The following is a 22602-nucleotide window of genomic DNA, read 5'->3' as shown; positions in this document are numbered from 1 at the left end:
ATTGCTTCTAGTATTGGGCTCTAATGAGATTTCTATTTTGGTGCTATTAAGATTGTTGCCAAATTATCGAAAATATATCCAAAAGATATGGAAGCTCCTGCTGGCGGAGTCGATGACATGACAAAGCTATCTTATCTGCATGAGCCTGGTGTTCTGCAGAATTTAAAAATTAGATACGAACTTAATGAAATCTATGTAAGTTTCCCGCCCTTCATTTTGAAAAACTTACTAAGTTTTTATTCAAAATGGGAATCCTTACTCTGTATAGCCATGGTATCTGCAATAATATATGCCTTCATTTTTATCATGATAGACTTATACTGGAAATATCCTTATTGCCATTAACCCATTCCAAAGACTGCCCCATCTCTATGATGGTCACATGATGCAACAATACAAGGGAGCACCATTTGGAGAACTAAGCCCTCATGTTTTTGCAGTTGCAGATGTTGCATACAGGTTACCTTCATTTACATGCCATTGCTCAATTTATCAATAAACCAAATATTTACAATTGATTCTTTGAACAAACCAGGGCAATGATTAATGAAGGAAAAAGCAATTCAATTCTGGTCAGTGGTGAAAGTGGGGCAGGTAAAACTGAGACCACAAAAATGCTAATGCGGTACCTTGCATTTCTGGGTGGCCGGGCTGCAACCGAAGGACGTACAGTTGAACAGCAAGTTCTTGAAGTAAGATTGATATCCTGCCTTTGATTAGCATTTATATTAAGCTTCAATTACTCGATATTATCTTCTATATATCAAACTCGAGTAGTTTCTTAGACAATTCTTATGATGCTTCTTTCTTTTCTGAGTGCAGTCAAATCCAGTTCTTGAAGCATTTGGCAATGCTAAAACTGTTAGAAATAACAATTCTAGGTAAGATACTCTTGCATTTGGGCAATGAAGTAGGATGTTGATTCTCTCTACCTTTGGCTTGACTTTTTTATCTCCTGGATTTTCCTTATTCACTAGTATACTGCTGAGTCAATATGATGATGAAGACTATATCACCAATCATTTGCTGCCATGAATTACTTTACCTCATGTATCTTCTGATAAATTTACATTGGTGTTCTCTTTAAATTGTGCAGTCGTTTTGGTAAATTTGTTGAAATCCAATTTGATAAGCAAGGAAGAATATCAGGAGCAGCCATTAGAACTTACCTTCTGGAACGATCTCGTGTTTGCCAAATTTCTGATCCTGAACGGAACTACCACTGCTTCTACCTTCTTTGTGCTGCACCACAGGAGGTAAGATCCTGTTGGAATGCAGATTTCTTTTCATACAACTTCGGGCTAATATTTGTTAATGTTGACAGGAAATTGAGAAGTTCAAGTTGGCAAATCCTAAATCATTTCACTATCTTAACCAGTCACGTTGCTACGAACTGGTTGGTGTAAGTGATGCCCATGATTATCTTGCCACAAGGAGAGCTATGGATGTTGTTGGAATAAGCGCTAAGGAGCAGGTATAGCCTCTTCCTAATTTCTTTCTAACATGGAACCTTAGAAAGACACTCGTCTCAAACAAGCCGCCCCGCCCCTCTCTCTCTCTCTCTCTCTCTCTCTCTCTCTCTCTCTCTCTCTCTCTCTCAGGAAGCAATTTTTAGAGTAGTTGCCGCAATTCTTCATCTTGGAAATATTGAGTTTACCAAGGGAACGGAAGTTGATTCGTCAGTTCCAAAAGATGATCCAGCCAAGTTCCATCTCAAAATGACTGCAGAGCTTCTCATGTATTTATTCTTTCATCTTTTTGCCCTTGTAATGTGTATTCCAGTTTGTTTTTCTTTCATATTGTAATATTTGTGATAATGACATTACCTCAGGTGTGATGTTGATGCATTGGAAGACGCATTATGCAAGCGTGTCATGATCACACCAGAAGAAGTTATCAAGAGAAGTCTTGATCCTCAAAGTGCAGCCATTAGCCGTGATGGTTTAGCAAAGACAATATATTCTCGATTGTTTGACTGGTTAGTCACTAATGTTTAAAACAACATTTTCATATTTACATCTTGTTCATGAACAAGTATCCTAATTACCGGGAGAAGCAAATTGTAGAGTGAGAAATAAAATGCTGATGTGATCCTAAGCTACTTGTATTTATACAGGTTGGTGGACAAAATTAATGTCTCAATTGGACAAGATGCTACCTCGAAATCTCTGATTGGGGTCCTTGACATCTATGGTTTTGAAAGTTTTAAGACCAATAGGTAACAACTAATGAACATAATACCATACATAGACTACATGGATGTCCCTATATGTGTACATTCTATGGTAGTTTTGAGCAGTTCTCCCCTTATGGGTTGGCATTATTTTGCAACTTAATTTCAGCATATCGTCCTGTGCAGTTTTGAGCAGTTCTGCATTAACTTCACAAATGAGAAATTGCAGCAACATTTCAATCAGGTAATGGCTCAGATTATTATCTTTAGCTTTCTCTAATGTTTATATTCTATATTACTATTATTATTGTTATTATTTGAAAATTACGTTTTTCCTGTACATTTTCAGCACGTCTTCAAGATGGAACAAGAAGAATACACAAAAGAGCAGATTGATTGGAGCTACATTGAATTTGTCGATAATCAAGATGTCCTGGATCTTATTGAAAAGGTTATTCCTATTCTTAGTATCAGTTTCAGTGTTTAGTTCATTATCATATCTAAACTGGACAGTAATTCATTAAAAGAACCTGGTTGCCCAGGCTGTCTGGACAAATAGAATAACATGTTGGTTTTCAATGTTCTTGTAGTCAACAATAGATTTTATTCTCACAAGTCTTCACGTATGATGTTTTCTTTCACAGAAACCTGGTGGTATAGTTGCTCTCCTTGATGAAGCCTGGTAAGCTATAATTCCTCTGCTTTGCAAGTTCTCTTTCTTCCTTCAAAGGAAGGCGGTCAATGTTCACTTGAGGTTTCATTCCTCCATTGTTTAGAAAAGGTTTTAGAAATGTTTAAGAGTATTAGATATTAGGAACTCCCTATCTAAGGTTTTAGCTGGATTTCCAATAGAGAAAATGAAATGAAAAGGAAAAGTAAAGAACAGGTCTGAGCTAGATTCTTCATTCTTGCTAACTGATTTTTTTTTTCTTTTTACCAGCATGTTTCCAAAGTCAACCCATGAAACATTTGCAAATAAGCTTTATCAGACATTCAAAACTCACAAGCGCTTTATAAAGCCAAAACTTTCTCGCACAGATTTTGCCATTGGTCATTATGCTGGAGAGGTAATTTAACTACCAAAGCAACAATTTCTGAAAATATAAGAACCAATGTATTTCAGAATTTTACCTTTTGAATACTTTGCTGCAGGTTCTATATCAGTCTGACCAATTTTTGGACAAAAACAAGGACTATGTGGTTCCTGAACATCAAGACTTGTTGGGTGCTTCCAAATGTTCTTTTGTGGCAGGCCTTTTCCCTCCTCTTCCAGAAGAGACAGCCAAATCTTCCAAGTTTTCTTCAATTGGCTCTCGTTTTAAGGTATTTTTTTCACTGTCTTGGTGAGCATGACATGAAGGTCAACTTACCCTAGATAATCAACTATCGAAGTAAAGCTACATGGAAGCTCATGTGGCTTTTTTTATTCTGCAATGTCAACTTATGCTGCAAGAAGTTGACACTTAAATTTTCTACATTCTAATTGGTGCAGCTGCAACTACAATCATTAATGGAAACCCTAAACTCTACAGAGCCTCACTATATCAGATGTGTGAAGCCAAACAACCTTCTAAAACCAGCCGTATTTGAGAACGTCAACATTATGCAGCAACTGCGCTGTGGTGTAAGCAAACAATGTTCTTTTTCCTTTTTACTTTCTTTAAAAAATTTATGTATTTTTTCTTTCAGCTGCTGCTGACAGTTTCCCTTGTAGGGTGTTTTAGAGGCAATCCGAATTAGCTGTGCTGGATATCCTACTCGAAAACCCTTTTTCGAATTCATAAACCGATTTGGACTTCTTGCACCAGAGGTCTTGGAGGGAAAGTAAGTATAATCTCTCAGGTTTTTCAGTTCAAGTGGGAAGAGAAGTTTTTGACCATAATATTTCAACTTTCTGATTAAACGTGGTGGATCTACATTCTGAGCCTGTTTCTACTTATGAGCAGCTATGATGAAAAAGTTGCCTGCACAAAGATTCTGGAAAAGAAGGGTCTTAAAGGGTTTCAGGTAAAATGAGGTGTTCCTTTACAAATTCAGAGCCTTCTTATACTTAGAGAATTGTTAGTGCAACTAGTATTCACTCCAAATTGCCAAAGCTTTGACCAGTCTTACAGCCACTAATGCATGTTGCGGCAGAGTTACTAGGAAATGTAATTTAACCTTAAAGCATGGACTTAATCCGCATTTGGACTTAATCATATCATGCATACATGGACAGTATATGTGTCGACATCCAGTCACATGCTGAGGGTAGAGGCATTTGTTCAATTTTGCAGATAGGTAAAACAAAGGTGTTCCTAAGGGCTGGTCAGATGGCTGAGTTAGATGCACGAAGAGCCGAAGTACTCAGTATTGCAGCTAAAACTATCCAGCGGCGTGTACGAACCCATTATGCTCGGAAACGGTTTATTGCGCTGCGACGGGCAACCATAGTTATGCAATCGATATGCAGAGGTGAGTCACATGAATAATTCATTAGAACCAATCAGGCCTATAGCTTCATGCAGTGCTATTTAGTTCTTAGAGAGAATCTTACAAAAGGATGTAGCTATGATTTTCCTTTACTTTCTTTTCTCACACAACTCTTTTGGGGCCTGAGTTTAACTGGCTAATTAATTTCCTTCAATATTTTTTGGTATAACTTGTAGGAAGTCTGGCTTGCAAAGTCTTTCACTGCATGAAAAGAGAGTCAGCTGCTGTGAAAATTCAGAAGAACATGCGCAAATACCAAGCCAGATCAACTTACAACAAACTCCATATCTCAGTTCTTGTCTTGCAAACAGGTTTAAGAGCAATGGCTGCTCGTAAAGAATTCAGATTTAAAAGGCAAACTAAAGCAGCAACCATCATTCAGGTTGTATAGAATTATCTTGCACGATTCTTTTTTTAATCAGTGAAGCTGTTTCTGGTCAGGACTCAGGAAACATCTGATATGCAACTTTACTGATTTTCTATTGCCTTTGGAAAAAAAAAATATATCTAAATGAAAAATTGCAGGCGGTGTGGCGTTGTCATAAAGCTGTCAAGTACTTTAAGAAACTCAAGAAGGGTTCAATAGTCGCACAGTGCCGAATGAGGGGGAAAATTGCAAGGAAGGAACTTAGGAAGCTCAAAATGGTAACCATTAAACTCTCTGTACACTTTTTGGGATCCAATCATCAACTTATAGTTCAGTAGCCAAGATGAGAGGAATATGTAAAATTTAGTGCATACAGGACAGTGCCTAGTTTCTGTTTAATTGACTGAAGGTTATTGTCAGATGTGAGTGATTGAGCTGAGGGGATGAGGCCCATTTCAATACCGGGATATGCAATAAAGAAGAATATATTGTAGGTTTGAATAAAATAGGAATGGACATAAATAAATTAGAAGAAGCCTTCTATGTAGACATGTAGATCGTCAACTGATGTTTTGGATTGATGATGTACTGATTGTTGCCATAAATAATATTATGCACATTTTCCGTTTCTAGCTGACATTTTTAAAATCTTCTTTTTATTTATGATATTCATATTATCTCTAATTTTCTTCAGGCCGCAAGGGAAACAGGAGCACTTAAAGAAGCAAAAGATAAGCTGGAAAAACGAGTGGAGGAACTAACTTGGCGTCTACAGTTGGAAAAACGTTTAAGGGTAATCTCTGTGTCTTGCAGAGTGATTTCGTTTCATAGAGAAGATGCTGTGAAAGGCTGATGAATACTTTCTTCGTCTCAACTTATGGCTCACGCCAAAAGCTACTATGCTAATGCGTTGGTGTACTTTCGACAAATGCATCTGATAGAAAATTATGCTACTTTAACATACATATATGTTACCTTTTATTTTGCATCCTTACTCTTGATGAGGCTCATAGATTCTAATTTAGGTTATGCATACAAATGTTGTCAAGCTAAAGTTCATGTCATGTTTGCAGACTGACCTAGAAGAAGCAAAAGCACAAGAGATAACGAAATTGCAGAATTCATTGCAAGAAATGCAGCACAAAGTTGATGAAACAAATGCCTTGGTTGTCAAGGAACGAGAGTCTACAAAGAAAGCTATTCAAGATGCGCCTCCTGTTGTTAAGGAAACCCAAGTTGTTGTTGAGGATACTCAGAAAGTTGATTCTCTAACTGCAGAAGTGGACAGTTTGAAGGTAAGAATGTTCAATACATTAAACAGCACCTATAATACTCTGTCTTTGAGTTTACAAGGCTTTAACATGTTTCAGAATGCTTTATGTATTTGTTGTCATCTTTTATTGTTGATATATGTAGCAGTAGTGATGCAGAATGCATATTATTAGTTTTCCTACTTCTAGTTGGATTAGTTTTCCTCTTATTAGTTTTCCTATTATTAGTTTTCCTGATTCTTAAGGATTCCTTCTTGTTAAAGGATCTCTTATTAGTTAATTTGCTTTCCTATTTCTTAAAGTTTACTTTTCCTTTTCCTAGACTAAAAAGGATTTTGCCTCTATAAATAGAGTTGTTTGTAATCTTTTAAGGCAGACTTGATTAATGATAAATCTCCTTGCCTTAAACTCTCTGATTCCTTTCCTTTCCCTTCGTCTCTTCGATCTCTAATTCTTCTCCTCGATCCCTTATTTCTTCTCTGTTCTATTGCTCAAAGTGTGTACTCTAAACTTACGGACTGTTTACTCTAAACCTACGGGCTGTTCTACATCAAGTAGATTCTGGTTTTTTTTCAATTACTTCATCTTGACCTTGGCTCTGTGCTACATGCCAACTCCCCACCTCCCCAGGCCTCTTTGGAGGCAGAGAAACAAAGAGCAGATGACAATGAAAGAAAATACAATGAAGCTCAAACATCAGGTGAAGAACGACGCAAGAAATTAGAAGAAACAGAGAAAAAAGTTAGTCAGCTCCAGGAAAATTTGACCAGGTAATATGACGTCTAAAGCATCAGCTTCCTACATGTTCATGTCTTCTTTTAAATGAATTTGAGAGAAATGAATTACCAATTCTAACTTGCCTGATATGGTTTACTGTATATTTAAACTTCCTTTATTAGGCTAGAAGAGAAGCTTACCAATTTAGAATCAGAAAACCAAGTATTACGCCAACAAGCTGTGTCCATGGCGCCTAATAAATTCCTTTCTGGACGGTCCAGATCAATTATTCAGGTAATTTTCAATGCAAACCATGGAATGCTGTAATTTTCAGATGGTTAAAATTTTCTTCTTGTTTGATGATTGGCAGAGGGCAGCTGAAAGTGGTCATATTGGAGGGGATGCAAAGACCACTATGGTAAATTTCTCTTGAACTTCAAGCAAGATGATGCAGTGGAAGGCTATTTCTTAACTTTTCTGTATGTTAAATTAATCACCTGGTAAAATGGATCAGGATCTGCATAGTCCTTCAATAAACCACAGGGAGTCAGAATTGGAGGATAAGCCACAGAAATCACTGAATGAAAAACAGCAAGAGAATCAGGAATTGCTCATTCGATGTATTGCACAACATCTAGGCTTTGCAGCGAACAGGCCTATTGCTGCCTGCATCATATACAAATGCCTTTTGCAGTGGAGATCATTTGAAGTTGAGCGGACTAGCATTTTTGATAGGATTATTCAGACCATAGGGAATGCCATTGAGGTTTGGAATTCCCATGCTTAATGTTTCTGGTATTTTGGTTTTCTGTTTACTCTTAACACAAAACAAACCTCGTTAACTTGAATTCAGACCCAGGATAACAATGATATATTGGCCTATTGGTTATCCAATGCCTCAACACTTCTATTACTACTCCAGCGCACACTGAAAGCCAGTGGTGCTGCTGGGATGGCACCACAACGACGTCGATCGTCATCAGCTACCTTGTTCGGAAGGATGACACAAGTACGTAATTCCTAGTCTCTTGTCCACATTGAATATTGCAATTCATGAATTTTCATTTCCTCAGTTTCTTCACATTTTTGCAATTGTTTTCCACTAGAGTTTCCGTGGAACTCCACAAGGAGTGAATCTTTCCTTAATCAATGGTGGAATGAGTGGTGGAGTGGACAGTTTACGACAAGTTGAAGCCAAGTACCCAGCTTTGCTTTTCAAACAGCAACTCACGGCATATGTAGAAAAGATTTATGGGATGATTCGAGATAATTTGAAGAAAGAGATTTCTCCGTTGCTTGGATTGTGCATCCAGGTCCATTAAAATGTTCATCTACAGAATAGGAAACAAATATTCTTGCATGAATTTTTCAAGAAGTAATACTAAATTTGGAACTTTAACAGGCACCAAGAACATCCAGGGCAAGCTTGGTTAAAGGATCATCACGATCAGTTGCCAACACTGAGGCACAGAGAGCTTTGATTGCTCACTGGCAAGGGATTGTCAAGAGCCTCGGAAACTTCTTAAATACTTTAAAAGCAAATCATGTGAGTTCCCCCTTCTCTTACCTTACTCACATTCATATAATAATATGATAGTGATAAAGTCTTTCTTCTTCTCAACATATATAGCCTATTTCTCTCACACACATTGTTCCTCCCTCTTTACAGGTACCTCCATTTTTAGTTCGTAAGGTGTTCACACAGATATTCTCCTTCATCAATGTTCAGCTATTCAACAGGTATTAAGACGAGACGAGACGAGATGAGAGTGTTTGTATACTGTTTAACATTCCCTAAACTTTTCTAATATAAGACTACTTTCTGCAGCCTTCTATTAAGACGAGAGTGCTGTTCATTTAGTAATGGAGAGTATGTTAAAGCTGGGTTGGCTGAACTGGAGCACTGGTGCTATAAGGCAACAGATGAGGTACCTTGAATTTAGTTCCTCTTCGTGCTGTGCTGTGCTGTGCGATAATTAATACACTCACTTACTAAATAAAAGAAAATGCAGTATGCAGGTTCAGCTTGGGATGAACTCAAGCATATCAGGCAGGCTATTGGTTTCCTGGTATCTTTCATTCATTATTTTCCGTTTCTACTGCCAGTACTAGTAGTTACGTTTTATAATGGTGAAGTTACTTGTTAGTCCTCAAATTTTTACGTTTTCGGTTCAGGTCATACATCAAAAACCAAAAAAGACGCTTGATGAAATAAGCCATGACCTGTGCCCGGTAAGTGATGTGTACGCAAGGATAAAACAAACTATACTTTAGTCTATTAACCTCTCCCTCGAACTTCTTTTTTAACAGGTCCTCAGTATACAGCAGCTATATCGTATCAGTACAATGTACTGGGATGACAAATATGGCACACATAGTGTGTCCTCGGATGTAAGTTTTTATGGATGCCATTACTCAGCTAGGTTCGAGTCATCTTCGTCACGCAGCATTAAAATAAATTACAATACACTGAACTGAACTGAAAAACTTACTTGCACATTTTTTTCTCTTTTTTCAATGGTCCATCTAGGTTATATCCAATATGAGAGTGTTGATGACAGAAGATTCCAACAATGCTGTCAGTAATTCTTTCCTGTTGGATGACGATTCCAGGTTATGCAACATTTAACCATGTCATCACCCTGATTCACCTTTTCTTTCTCTTCTCGTCTCTTCTGTTTCATTTGTTTTGTTACTTCATTTGGAGTTGCATTTCATAAGTAAACTGATTGAAACCTTAAGAAAGGAAACTTTTGGTAACAATTACAAAATAACTTTCTTTGGTTCTGCTTTTGGTAGGGCTTGTTGTCATTGCTGAACATATCTCATTCCTTCCTCGTTTACCTCTATATCCTGGACATTGGACTGACACTATCCATATCCATTGGTAACCCTTTATGCTGCAGCATTCCATTTTCAGTTGATGACATATCAAAGTCGATGGAACAAATAGACATCTCCGACATTGAACCGCCGCCACTTATTCGTGAGAACTCCGGCTTTAGTTTCTTGTTGCCACGTACAGATTGATTACTTTGCTGCAGATGGATGGATGGATGGTCTGTCTATGAGAATGAGCCTGTCTTTACTGTCAAGTGGTAGATTCAACATGCAACCTCTCCTAATTCCCTCATGGATATTAATTAATTATGGGGTTGTACATTGTTCATGATCATGCTTTGCCCCACAAAATTTTTCTTTGAATCTACATTTAGATACATCATGAATTGCATCAAATTGAAACGGGGATGTTAATGTTATTGTTCCCCGCCAATGTAAGTTGATTGTTTTGTGTTATGTTGTACAAGTAGCTGACTTTAGGGATGAAATTAAAAGCTTAGAGCATATTTTTTTTCTTCTTCAATAAATAGCTTTTTCTTTTGGCAGTTTAAAAGATGCACAATCTCAGCCAAGACCAAAGAACATCTTCATCCATATACGTACAAATAAAATAAACTGGCGAATAGATGCCATGTAATGTAACAGAAGAGAAACTGAAGACACTATTCAGCCATATACGTACAATTAAAATAACAGAGCAAGCAGGAAAATGGAATGCCTTTTCTCTCCTTTTTAAGTTTTTTTCTTTTCTTTCATGCCTTGAAGAGATTCTAACTTGCTGAACTTGGGATGAAGTTACCCTTCACACTGGACTCATGTTGGAACACCCCAACCTGACATACGAATTTGACTAACTGGAAGTGAAAACACACAGATTCTACAAATTTCATGCATCTAATGGGTTTTTAAGCAACTCAAATCTGATTTTCAAATTTTCTTTTAGTAGAAATAAAAGCACTAAATTTCGAAGAACAAAATTAGTATATGACTGACAACTAAACACGATGAAGCTGAAAATAGAAACCAAAACAGTAAGCATAACTGGCGATTGAGAGTAGAGATTGAAGAAGAAAACCTGTTCCTCGAGTTGGCTGATTTTCTCGGAGGTATTTCCTAAACATAAATAAAAAAGATTGCAACACAAATTATTTTTCAAATCTCCAAAGCATTTTCCCACTCCTGCTTTCAAATCCCAAGTTCTCTAAGATTGTTTCAGCAGCTCAAGGATTGCTAGGGTTTTTTTTGTTGACCACAAGTTTGGTAAATGCGAACTTACCTTTGTGAAGCAATGTGAAGCTGAGAGAGGTACAGAGAGGGTCATGGACACAAGGCACGCCATTCAAGCTTTCATTGTATGGAATTGTATTGAGTATGTGAATTGAATTGATGAGGAGTCGTATCTTCGAATTCTTATTAAAGTTGTTTATTAAATCATATAGAATTAAGGTAGGGGTGGTATTAATTATTAAAATGTTATCAATGTTGGGTTAAAGTATATGGAAAATTTGGAATTTCAAAATTGTGTGAGGATATAATAGATACAAAAGATGAATTTCTAATGAGTTAGTTCTCCAGGAATTAGAATACAACATCCCACCCAAGAATTGAATTCCTCCAAAATCAAGAATTTAATTTCTAATTTTGTGTGGACTTCACTTACTTTTAATTCCAAATTTGGAATTCCAATTTCTGATTGATAAACACATCATGAGTCTCTTTCTTCCTACTTCCTCTCTTAAGTTCAGTGTTGGTATTTGGCAGTAATAAACCATTCTCAACGGTGTTGTTCTTTTTACCGTTTCGCCCTATAATTACCAAATCCAACCCAACCCAAATGCGCATCAAGCTCAATCGGAGGCCCGTTCACAAGTAAAAGCCCGTAGCATGAATTCGAAGCCCAAGGAAGAAGTATGGGCCTGAAGGTTCAACAATGAAGGCCTTTGCTTCTTTTTCTTTTAATACAAATGATATTGGTAGAGAGGGATTCGTACAATAAGGGCACCTCTGACTTTTCATACACCATTTGCGTTTTAATTCTAAATCAGAAGAGCCTCCAAAATTAAAATTGTTAGAAGCTTCCTCAGTCAGTGTGTGTGCGCAGATCAATCATATAACATTAATAAATAGAGATATTTAGTGATATACTTATTCTTAGCACTAATATTATAGATAAATTTTACATCATTAAATTTTTATAAACAAACCCAAAAAAAAACCCAAAACATGATAACTGGCCTTATTAAATTTAATATTAATTATTAAATTACTTTAATACTCTATTGAGTATTTTGAATATTTTTATGAGATTTTGAGGTTGGGTTTGTTTTAAGAAATTTATGGTAGTTTTATAATTTATAAGAAGTTAAGACCTCTTTGTTATGTTGTAAATGGACTTTGGATGTATTTATAAAGTCCATTTCATATAGGATATTTTTATAATTTAGACCCCCATATTTAATATATTAGTAAATCTCCCTAATAAATAAATTATATACATTCAAACGCCGCCGTTCTTTATAATATAAATTAAGCTAGTCATAGTCATAACTTGGATCTTTGAAGTTTGAACTGGGAAGACAAGATTAAGTTACGTGCATCACTTAACCCAGAAAAAAATAATAATAATTAAAGAAACAAAACAAAAGGAGATGGCATGAGGTTAATTAGCAAAAGGAATTGACAAATTTGAAAATAAAATTAAAATAATCGTATATGAGTCATATGATTATGATCCTTATCGTTCTAGAAAAATATTTTAAATTAATTGGCCATGGAGGCATTTGCCTGCACGCTACATATGGACCACCTTGACCAGTTCGTTCGTTGGTTGCTAGTGCTACTAGGTGATCAAGCAATCTTATTTTAAACACAAGTTTTGTTTTGTTTTGTTTTTTTCATTTTGGTACAATGATTGTTTGCAATTAGAGATAAAGTCAAAGATATACATGCATGATTCTGCGCCCCAGGACTAGAAGGAGTTGTGCTGTGGTGGTGGTGGTGGTGACAAGACAAGGACTGCAAATTAGGGTTTGACTTGACCACGAGATTGAAGATTGGCACGTGATCAAATACTTTTGTGTGGAAAAAACACCAATCAATCTCTGCATTATTATCCCAAAATTTTCTCTTTTAATTTACTGATACTGATATCATCATATGACAGAGAGAAGAGAGAGAGGGAGAGGTAATGTTGGGATAAAAACAAGAAGCTGGCTCTGGACTTGTTCATCGTAGTTTAATATAATTTGACAGAAAGTTAAAGAATTAGAATCATCAGTTTCCTTTTATAGGTAATGTTGGGTTGGGGTATTATTTCTATACATTAGAAATCAGTATTTCAATTATAGTATTCAATGTAGATGTGATGTGAAGCTGTAACTTTCACATGTGACTAGATTAGATATTTTAAGCAGCCAATTTAGAACTTAATTGAATATGTACGCCATCAGTGTTTATAGTCTACTGCACAAGGTCTTTGCAGCAACCTTTTTTCTAGTCCATGCCTTAGTTTTCCACATTTGTCTATATCCCTAGCTCCTTTCTTGGTTGCTTCCATTCATTCATTCCAGAACCTCCACATATTTCAAGGGATTTAAAGGTTGAATGTTGCAATTCATTAACGGTATTTTTGCCCATATATATATATAGACATATAAGGAGGCCCAATTAGATACAAATTCAAGAGCTCTCTCTCTCTCTCTCTCTCTCTCTCTCTGAAAAATGGAACAACTTAGAAATCTCCATAGTCATCACCAACCTCAATCTGATCAAAGCAAAAAACCAACAAAAGCTAAAGCACCCACGATTAAGTATATCTCCAGCCCTATGATGGTCCAAGCCAGCAATGCTTCTGAGTTCAGAGCAATTGTTCAGCAACTCACAGGCCAAGATTCCAATATTGAAGTTCTTGATGATCAACAAGGCACTCATGATGAACAAGGCAGCTGGGTTTCTTCTTCTAACCATGAAGCTTCAAAAGCAGATAGGGTGATGAGGTTTTCAGAAGGCCCTCCTCTCCCTGTAGCTGTTCTTGATCAGCTTAGTGATGAAAATAACTTATGGGAAGCAGTTGCAGAAAGCTTGTCTGCTTTCCAATCTCCTTGTGTTTATGTATGAGAGTTTTCTCTGTTTTTCATTTTCTCTTGGAGATCAGCTTATGTGATTGTGATGTTTCACTACTCACTAGCATTTTTGCACATAACCTTATATATTCTTTCCTTCCATATCAATGAAGAATGAACCAAACTTAATGTATTTCTTGCTAGCAAGCAGCTGCACTTGAATGATCATTCAAAATTAAGGCATTCAGAAGATATATATATTATGTACTAAAATCACGAATATCACTTGCTGAATTGTATCTTTTTTGAACTGAATTAATGAAAATCGTTCGGAATCCAATCTCCAGTGTCATTCTTAGAGAATTAGTCACAAGTTGTGGTTTCTTCTTTTTAGCTACAAGGTTTGAACCGGCCCCAGTTAATCCCATGGAGACTGAGCGGAACAAGTTACTGAGGCCTGTTACTATGTCAACTTCAATTCACCAGAAGTCGATTTTTGTTTATAACCCCACCCCCTCCCCCCGCCGAATTGAGCACAAAAATTTGAAGTAACATAAAGGGAAAGCGCCTTAAGAAGATGGCCCACAAATATACATGATATACTACCATAACTTCATTGTCTCACTTAAAAAACCATAGTTCAAGGTTTGAGGGTAAACACTCAAAGATAAACACAAGCCCTTTAAGCAGCAAGTCTTTTTTTTTTCCTCTTTTCTGCGCCTAATTGGATATTCCTCACCTAATTCTCTAAGTTCAGATGCTAACAGACCAGTATGTCTGTCATTTTACCTCTTAATTCCCATCATCAGCAGATTTCAGGTAAAGAGTCTCGCCGCCATCTCCGCCATGGCCTCCAGAGCTCCCAACACCCCCCATATCTTGCTTACTCCCACTGGCCATCCTCCTATGCAGGCCTTCTCCAGGGGAGCTGCGTCCATAATCAGCAAATCCTCCAGCCCCAAATTGACCACTGCCTCCAGCATTATTTGCCTCACTCTGGAGCATGTGAAGTCCTGTGCTTCCTCCAGCACTCATGGCAAGTTGGCTGTGCAGGGCTTGTTGTTGCAGAGCTGAAAATGGCTGCTGGGAGTACAACATAGAAGAGCGTGCAGCCATGAGCGATTGTGGTGTCATCTGTTGAGCTGCTTGTTGCTGCATGTAATGTGCTCCTGGTTGCATAATGCCAGTGGAAGGGTACTACAGAGAATTTCCAGAACACAATCAGGGAATCTACAATATTTGGAACACTGATTTACGCAGTGGAACTACGTGACAGAATCAGTCAGAACCCTTCAAGTTTTAAAACTTTTTTGGAAATGAGGTTTGTACCTGAGGATGCATGGTAGGGGGTTGGGGTTGAGAATCAGCAATGGCAGCCAGGTACATCAGATTTCTCTGTAGCTTTGCTTGGTTCCTAAAACAATTTCAAAAGAATTACTGAAATGTCTAGCGCTTTAAACATATAAATTTTCAATTTAAAGCCATTAAACTTCCAAAACAATGTTTAAATGTACTGAGCTGAATGCAGAGCTTCCAAAACTAAAATGAGCACGTCATAAGATTGAATGGACATGCAAAATCCAGGCTAAAAGGAATGGACAAACTTATATGAGACCTGTATCATGCTAAAAGACAATGGTGCACCAGGTGGACCATGAGTTGCAACCATGCAGTATCAATTAGAAAGCTAGTTAAAAAAAAATTAAAAATAGCCTAACAGATATACGTTGCTTATAAATAGCAATCTGTGAAAATAAAAGATGTCCAAAGCAGAGCAGTCAATGAAGAACTAAATGCTCACTCTGCGCATTCACTCAATTTCCCTGTATTCTGGCTCTCAACGATCTTCAGAATCAATGACTTGTTCTCGTCCAAGTACTGCAGTAAAATTTAATGAAATCAGGAACAATTAATTTAAACCATAAAACACTAGGATAACTATAAGCTAATACAGAAGATAATTACAGTAAAATGTGCAACCAGCACTGAAGCCAATTATCTGACCACATGTTTCCCAGCAATAAACCAATTAGTACAAATCAGACATCAAGTAGTTTGACATTGGAAAATGATGAATCTGAAAGCAATGAAGCCCAGCGGACTCGAGCCGCAGAATCAAAGCCAAGTTGTTTACATTCATAATAGCGACAACAGCGCTACTCCTACTCGACTGGAAAATATCCTTTATGTTTATGTGATGGATTCAAAAAGCCAGAATCAATTTTGACAGTCAAGCACAGGATTGATCACAGAATGAGGACATGAGTTATGTTAGAACCCTTTAAAGGAACAAAACCCTGTAGGATTCGCTGTTTTGGTGCCAAGAAAGACGAGAACATGCCAAAACAGCACTTTAAACAGATTTCCTTGAATTTTTTAAACCAATCCATAGTTTCCATTCCAGTTCTGCAAACATCTAGATTCTCCACGTACACCTACAAGTTTGTCCTTTACTATTTGAGTATCCCTGTATTCATTTTTTCTCAGTTTCAATGCCCCTCTGAGACTTATTTGGCATTTTGTAAAGGATTTTTCAGTTGAACTTGAAATCTAAACTAGATCAGCTCAACTTATGCCTTACAAAATTAATGGAATAAAAAAGACTACCAAAACTGATGCGCATAATATAGAAAGCTACATACTTTGTGGTTCATAATCCTACCCTAGGTATGCCATCAAGATTTTTTTCAAGAAGCCGACCCTCAAGTGAAAGTACAAATATTAGTTCACTAGTCACAGCTTGTCAAAATAAATGAAAGCACCATTCTTTAAGTTAGTGTGCACTGCTGCAGGCAGAAAGCCCCTAGATAAACTCATGATATCTGAGAAACGCACCAAAATGCATGATGATGTGGGTTATCACTATTTACGTCAGATAGAAGACGTTAGCATAAAAAAAATCCACACAAAAAGAAAAAGGAGTAAATCAAGATATCCCACATAACAGAAACCGTTTATCAATTCTCAACACCCATTTAAACTTCACCAGAGAAAAGCAGATGTTGGAAAGTGCTTGAGAAACTGTTTAGAAAAGCAGAAGAAACAGCAATACGGAGACAAAAATACAGCGATAGCCAAGAAAACAGCTTCAGCTAATAATCAAGCATGGATGCATAAAAGTACATACAAACAAAAAAAAATAATAATACCAAAAATCAATACTTTAGAGTTTAGAGAAAAAAGGATAAGTTTTTATAAAATTTTAAAATAAAACATAAAACACAGAGAAGAGAAAAGAAATAGAAGGGGAAATGAAAGGAAGTGACAGGAGAAACCAAACCAAATGGAAGTGCAGAAGCAAGCAGAGAAACGATACAGGAAAAAGAGCCCAGCAAAAAGGCAGAGAAGAAGAAGAGGACCTGTTGAATGTGATCTGTAGTGACGTTGTTGGGATAATAGGCTGCCATCATGGGCTGCATCTGCATCAGGTGCTGTTGCATCTCTCACTCTCTTTTATATATATGTATCTGTGCTACTCTCTTCACACACACAGAAAGACACTTTCTTTCTTTCTCTCTCTAACTTTCTCACTCCTAAAGGCTAAACAGAGTTTTTTACAGAGTTGAGAGACCACACTCACTGCAAAGGGGTGCAAATAGAGAGACAGAGTTTGATGGATGCCTATGCCTCTGTTCCTTTTTTTTCTTTTTTTCCTTGCTCTCTGTTTTCACTTTCTCTCTGTTCTCCCCTTACATACAATGACACCCCCACCGCGCAGAGATATAGGCTCAGTGAGACAGTGAGAGCTAGTGGAGTTGGATTGTATATGAAAAAGAGAGCCTTTTTTGGGGTTTTGCTTGGTTTTGGCTTTCTGGGTCTCTTTCTATCTCTCTCTCTCTCTCTCTCTCTCTCTCTCTCTATAATAAATAAGAAATGGAGGGGTGAACGTGAGCTGCTATAAAAACCACAAAATTTAGAAATAAATCAAACATGAAGATTATGTTAATATCATCATATTCACATTCATTCATATATATATATATATAATCATAGATTCATACTACTGTTCATGACAATGTCTGTTTGGGTCACAGCTTGGGTCCAAACTCTTTCGGACTCCGTTATTAATGTGATGACGTCTTGGCTTTGTCAAGAGATTCCAAGAAAGCTCCTTCGCTTCTTCACCAACGCGCTCTTCTCCAGATGCCAGGCACGTGAAGTGACTTGCTTGCTCCCAAACTTTGTCTGCAACTCTGCAACTGCAACCATTCTTAGGGTTATTTATTAGCTGCATATTAATTTGGAGTGAGGTGCTTAGCCAAAAAAAGAAAATTTTACTTAATGGAGTGTCAGTGAGGTTTAATTGGGTTTGGCTTTTTGGCCTGGAATCTGGATGGATACTTGTGTAATAAACCTCTTGTGTAATCAAGTACAAATAATACTGATTAGCTTCTTTGGCAGGATTTCATGGCGTTATGTTAGGAGCATTCTCAACAATTAATGATTTATATGCAAACTTATAAATCTAGATCCAAAATTAAAGGACGAATCATGCTTGAATTGGTTGTCTTATTTTTATTATCACCCTAAAATTATATCTTGCAAACTTCAAGTAAATTGGTAAGAGAATCCCGCCTGCTAATCACTACCCAAGTCCGATTTACTCCCATCCCATCCATTGGGGATTGGAACAAGTTATTGCATTCACTGAGCATGGAATTTCTGTAGGTGCTTTTCATTTAAGCAATAAATGTATTGCTAAATGCCACAGCGGACCTGACAGCACTATCAACTGCACAATAATTGATCTGTTGATGTTTGCTGAACTTACTTGGCCAGTAATTTTCAGTACCTCTGAGAGTATGAGACTCATATTTATTGCATTGATCTTATCAGTTTGCAATTTGAATATCTGAGACTCAACTAAAGGAAGTAGAAGTTCCTACATCACATGTTGACACGTATGTTGAGATTTTTTCTTTTGGTGTTTTTAATGAATTATTTTTGCATATGTATCAAATTGTAATTTACAATAACGAGAGAAGCATTGTCCTGGCATATATTGTGTGATTCATATATTTCAATGATGTTTTTTTCTTTGTGGTCATTATATACTGGAAATTGAACTGAACTGTAGCTAGGGTAGGGACCCAAGAGTTCACATGCCCCTTTACTGGTGTCCTCCACTCCATTTCCAACTGTCCTCATTTAGTCCCCTCAGCTCAGTACATTAGCAAGGTTAAAGCAACCTCCAAAGTTATCCTCTAGCTCTAGACAATCTCCAATAAGCATCTTAACTGTCTAAAAGGGTCAGCTGCCAGCTTCTTTTTGTGGTTGTGAGTCAGAAAACTCACTGAACCATCACCCACGCTTTCCCTCTAAACAGTAACTGCATGCCCTGCTTTCTCCTGCTTGGTTGGGTTGAAGCATCTTTACCATTAACCACATTTTGTGCATATATATATAAATTTTATGTACAATAATCATCTCTCTCTCTCTCTCTCTTCTTCTCAGAAAATTATATTTGCTGGTTTGCACAAACCAATCTGCCAGTTACAGAAGATTTCATGTAAAATAAAAATTTGGGCATGACAGAAAACTCATAAGAAATTATTGTACATCATTTTCTGACTATTCAAGGGGGATCATCCCAGTATCCCCCCACATGGTGTTGGAAATGTGGAAAGAAATGAAACATATTATTGGGTCGATAAATAGTGAAGTCAAATCATTCATGAGAGAGAGAGAGAGAGAGAGAGAGAGAGAGAGAGAGTGAGAGGTTGGTGGTGCTCCCAACTCTCCAAACATGATGGGTGGTTGGGGTGTCTCAATTGATTTCTGTTCTCAAATTCCAATCCTGTCTTTTCCTTCAGGCTTTAGCTTTTCCTTTCATGCTTTTGCCACCTTTGTATATAGGGCCCGGCCGGGGATTGTCCCTCACCTCCTCTGCCAAACCCATTTACCTCCACGCGCTTCCTTAGCTTAACTAGCTATCAATGCAACAATATGCATGTCAAGTTGTCAAACACTGTACCACTCTGTACTGCCCTAAACTATATGTCCCTTCCCTCTGATCTTCATCCCGTGACTCTGAGCTGTGTGCTAGGCGATTTCTAATCGTTGATAGATATGAAACTCAAATTTAACATACATATTTAGGCATCTGAATGGCCGACTTTAGTAATATTGTTGAATAGAAATCCACTTCTTTATTATGACTAAGAAAGACTTGCACAGAAATCAGTTTGGCATTACTGTGTTGTGAAAATAATTGATATCAGATTTGTTGTGAGAAAAATCAGTTGTGAGATAAAACAGTTTGGCTTTTGGTAAATTTTTTGTTAAAATTATTGTTGGTACTAATTTCCGCATAATTATTAAACCTAGCGCCTTTTCGAAACTAATTCATTCATAATCAGAAAATAAAAGTACATTATTAACTAATTTTCCTTATAATTTTCTCTCACCTTAATTTTTAATAATAAATAATTCTCTTATAATTTACTAAACGGACAGAAATTTCTAAAAACTTCAAAAAATTACTTATCATTCTAAATGAACAATGTTAAACAAATACTTAGGAGGACTAGCCTTGGACTTGACATAGGCGGAATTTACTGGGCTGGCAATGGCATCATGATGTTTCATTTCATGTAGCGACATGAGACTTCACAGTTCAAACTTTACACCATGTATAAAATATATATATATATATAATATAATGTACAGATATATATACTTTGACTTTGTACTTTTATTTCTGAGGGATTCCAGTTGGCCTTTGTGGTGATAAATATTATTGTGCATCTGTCAGGATCCAAAAAGTATGTTCCCCTGGATAGTAGCCACGTGACTGTGTCTCTCGTCCTATTATAATTATATCGCTACTGATTATATTTTTATCACTTAAGTAATCACCAATGACGTGTGATAGAATTACAGCACAATTATAAATTTATACAACTTACAAAGCAGAGCATCATTAACCTATCACTTAAGTTGAACTCTTTTTTTTTTTTTTTTTTTTTTAAATAAGAAAATCTGGTCTGAGTCATCTGCAAAATGACAATAAAATATAAAGTTTGATTGATTAATTTATAAAAACACAGTATTTAAGAATAAGATTCGTGCACGATTTAAAAATGGGTTTTGAGTAAGTGAGAGACCAGGTTCAAAAACATCATCCATCGGTTTGAGAGTATCTGCAAATCTGCAATATCGTTTCTTTTCTTTAAAGATTTTTTATATAAAAAAGAGTATCAAATTCTTCAAAGACAGTGCCTTTTTCTATGCTCTCTCTCTCTCTCTCTCTCTCTCTCTCTCTCGCTGAGTAAGTAGTGAAAGTACTGTTGCTGAGTACTGTAATTGATTCTTTTATACCAAACCCAAAGGCTGCCTTTGCCCACTTTCATGATCAGGCATTCTTTTCTTTAGTTATTGAAGGGAAGCATCAAGTTTTCCTTTACATTTAAATCCCTGTTTTCTTTCCTGTGATTCTCTCTCTGATATAGGAGAAGCATTCAAGCATCAAAGTTGACTTCCTATGCTTTATTCAAGGCAACCTACTTGAAGATATATAATGGATGCTGCAACTGAAAACTAGTGACATATTCATATTTGTCACCCAAACAATTCATATAATTAGTTTGATTTTAACAAATGCATATATAAGGTTGGTTCTGTATTATTTTATAAACAGCTAGACATGCAGTCATTCTCAATCATGCATGCATTCACTACTAGGCTTGTAGGCTAGTAGCTATATGGCCTGAGTGGCTGGGATTCGGAGAAATAATCCATTAATCTGCAGAGTCAGAGTGGCACATAAATAATACATTAATCTGCTAGAGCATTGTGGTTGTGGGGATGGGATAATGGGATAATGGGATTGTGGGATTGTGGGATTGTGGGATTGTGGGAGTCGAAGCACATTGAAGAGGGTGCCAAATTATATGACTAGGTTTTTACAGTCAAAACGACAGCTAAGCTGCTGAGCTGCTGAGCTGCTGCTGGTAAGGAAGGCCAGTTGATATGATATTATAGACTGTGGAGTGGACTGTGTGGAGGAGGAGGGTGTTTTAACATTACATGCACACTTCCACATGTCTGTATTGTTTTGGCTTGAAATGTCACACCACATTCCCTTTTTCACACAACAAATGTTTTGGCTCTCTTAGGAGAAAACCTTATATATCGCGGGCATATCACTATTTTGTTATTTTTAATTAATTATATTTTGTTGTATATATTTAAATATTATTTTACATAACATAATGTTATTAATTTGAGATAACGAAAGAGTGATATCTCTCTTCTCTCTCTCTACCTCTGTCTACCCGCAGGACCCTAGGACCCTCCCCTAAGACCCCATTGGACCCTTGGCTCACAAAATTTGTAATTATATGGTACTTGGTCTTTCCCATCTGCTGCACTAACCATGTGACTGTCAACAGGTACATGTCCCACATGTTTGACACACTGCTTTCGGTAGGACACACACAACACACACTTACTTTTATTACACATAAAAATAAAAATAATGTTTTCAGATAGAGAGAGAGGACTTGTACAAACTCTTTCTTACATATGTGTACCACTGCAAATTAATTAGCTTTCAAGTTTCATGCCTCCCGTCCCAAAAATCAAAACAACAAAAAACGAAGAAATGAGAGAGAGAGAGAGAGAGAGAGAGAGAGAGAATCTCCTGCTACCTGCACCAATGAGTCAATGGCTGGCGACCAAGTAGAGAACTACAAGTAG

General features: G+C 36.9%; 2 protein-coding genes across 2 annotated transcripts; one reads left to right on the top strand and one right to left on the bottom strand.

Annotated features, from left to right (window-relative positions):
• On the top strand, window positions 109–10525 carry LOC18773246 (myosin-11). Its single transcript, XM_020567370.1, has 36 exons — window positions 109–195; window positions 314–459; window positions 536–692; window positions 823–881; window positions 1097–1256; window positions 1325–1474; window positions 1602–1738; window positions 1832–1978; window positions 2117–2218; window positions 2360–2417; window positions 2523–2624; window positions 2818–2855; window positions 3114–3240; window positions 3326–3496; window positions 3666–3797; window positions 3888–3997; window positions 4120–4180; window positions 4450–4627; window positions 4822–5027; window positions 5171–5290; window positions 5707–5805; window positions 6086–6307; window positions 6914–7053; window positions 7183–7294; window positions 7371–7418; window positions 7515–7766; window positions 7854–8009; window positions 8107–8313; window positions 8403–8546; window positions 8670–8740; window positions 8829–8928; window positions 9013–9069; window positions 9176–9232; window positions 9311–9391; window positions 9531–9613; window positions 9907–10525. Exons 1-36 carry the CDS (start codon window positions 118–120, stop codon window positions 10028–10030), a joined length of 4392 nt encoding a protein of 1463 aa, XP_020422959.1. The 5' UTR covers window positions 109–117; the 3' UTR covers window positions 10031–10525.
• On the bottom strand, window positions 13570–17357 carry LOC18771943 (GRF1-interacting factor 1). The gene is made up of 4 exons (XM_007205827.2): window positions 17262–17357; window positions 15704–15780; window positions 15232–15316; window positions 13570–15099 (listed from the first exon to the last, which is right to left on the bottom strand). Exons 1-4 carry the CDS (start codon window positions 17340–17342, stop codon window positions 14695–14697), a joined length of 648 nt encoding a protein of 215 aa, XP_007205889.1. The 5' UTR covers window positions 17343–17357; the 3' UTR covers window positions 13570–14694.

This window comes from Prunus persica, chromosome G6 (assembly GCF_000346465.2).
Source record: "Prunus persica cultivar Lovell chromosome G6, Prunus_persica_NCBIv2, whole genome shotgun sequence".
Classification (NCBI taxonomy): domain Eukaryota; kingdom Viridiplantae; phylum Streptophyta; class Magnoliopsida; order Rosales; family Rosaceae; genus Prunus; species Prunus persica.
The sequence above is the reverse complement of the archived record's forward strand: the minus strand, read 5'-3'. Positions and strand labels throughout refer to the sequence as shown.

Excerpts from the sequence above, each read along its gene's own strand:
- LOC18773246 (XM_020567370.1), top strand. The coding sequence starts at position 118 with ATGACAAAGCTATCTTATCTGCATGAGCCTGGTGTTCTGCAGAATTTA. Across the intron at positions 1,257-1,324 it reads TTTGTGCTGCACCACAGGAG|GAAATTGAGAAGTTCAAGTT; the intron begins GTAAGATCCTGT and ends TAATGTTGACAG. Across the intron at positions 8,547-8,669 it reads ATACTTTAAAAGCAAATCAT|GTACCTCCATTTTTAGTTCG; the intron begins GTGAGTTCCCCC and ends CCCTCTTTACAG.
- LOC18771943 (XM_007205827.2), bottom strand. The coding sequence starts at position 17,342 with ATGCAACAGCACCTGATGCAGATGCAGCCCATGATGGCAGCCTATTAT. Across the intron at positions 15,317-15,703 it reads AAATTGAGTGAATGCGCAGA|GAACCAAGCAAAGCTACAGA; the intron begins GTGAGCATTTAG and ends AAATTGTTTTAG. Across the intron at positions 15,100-15,231 it reads CCCCTACCATGCATCCTCAG|TACCCTTCCACTGGCATTAT; the intron begins GTACAAACCTCA and ends AATTCTCTGTAG.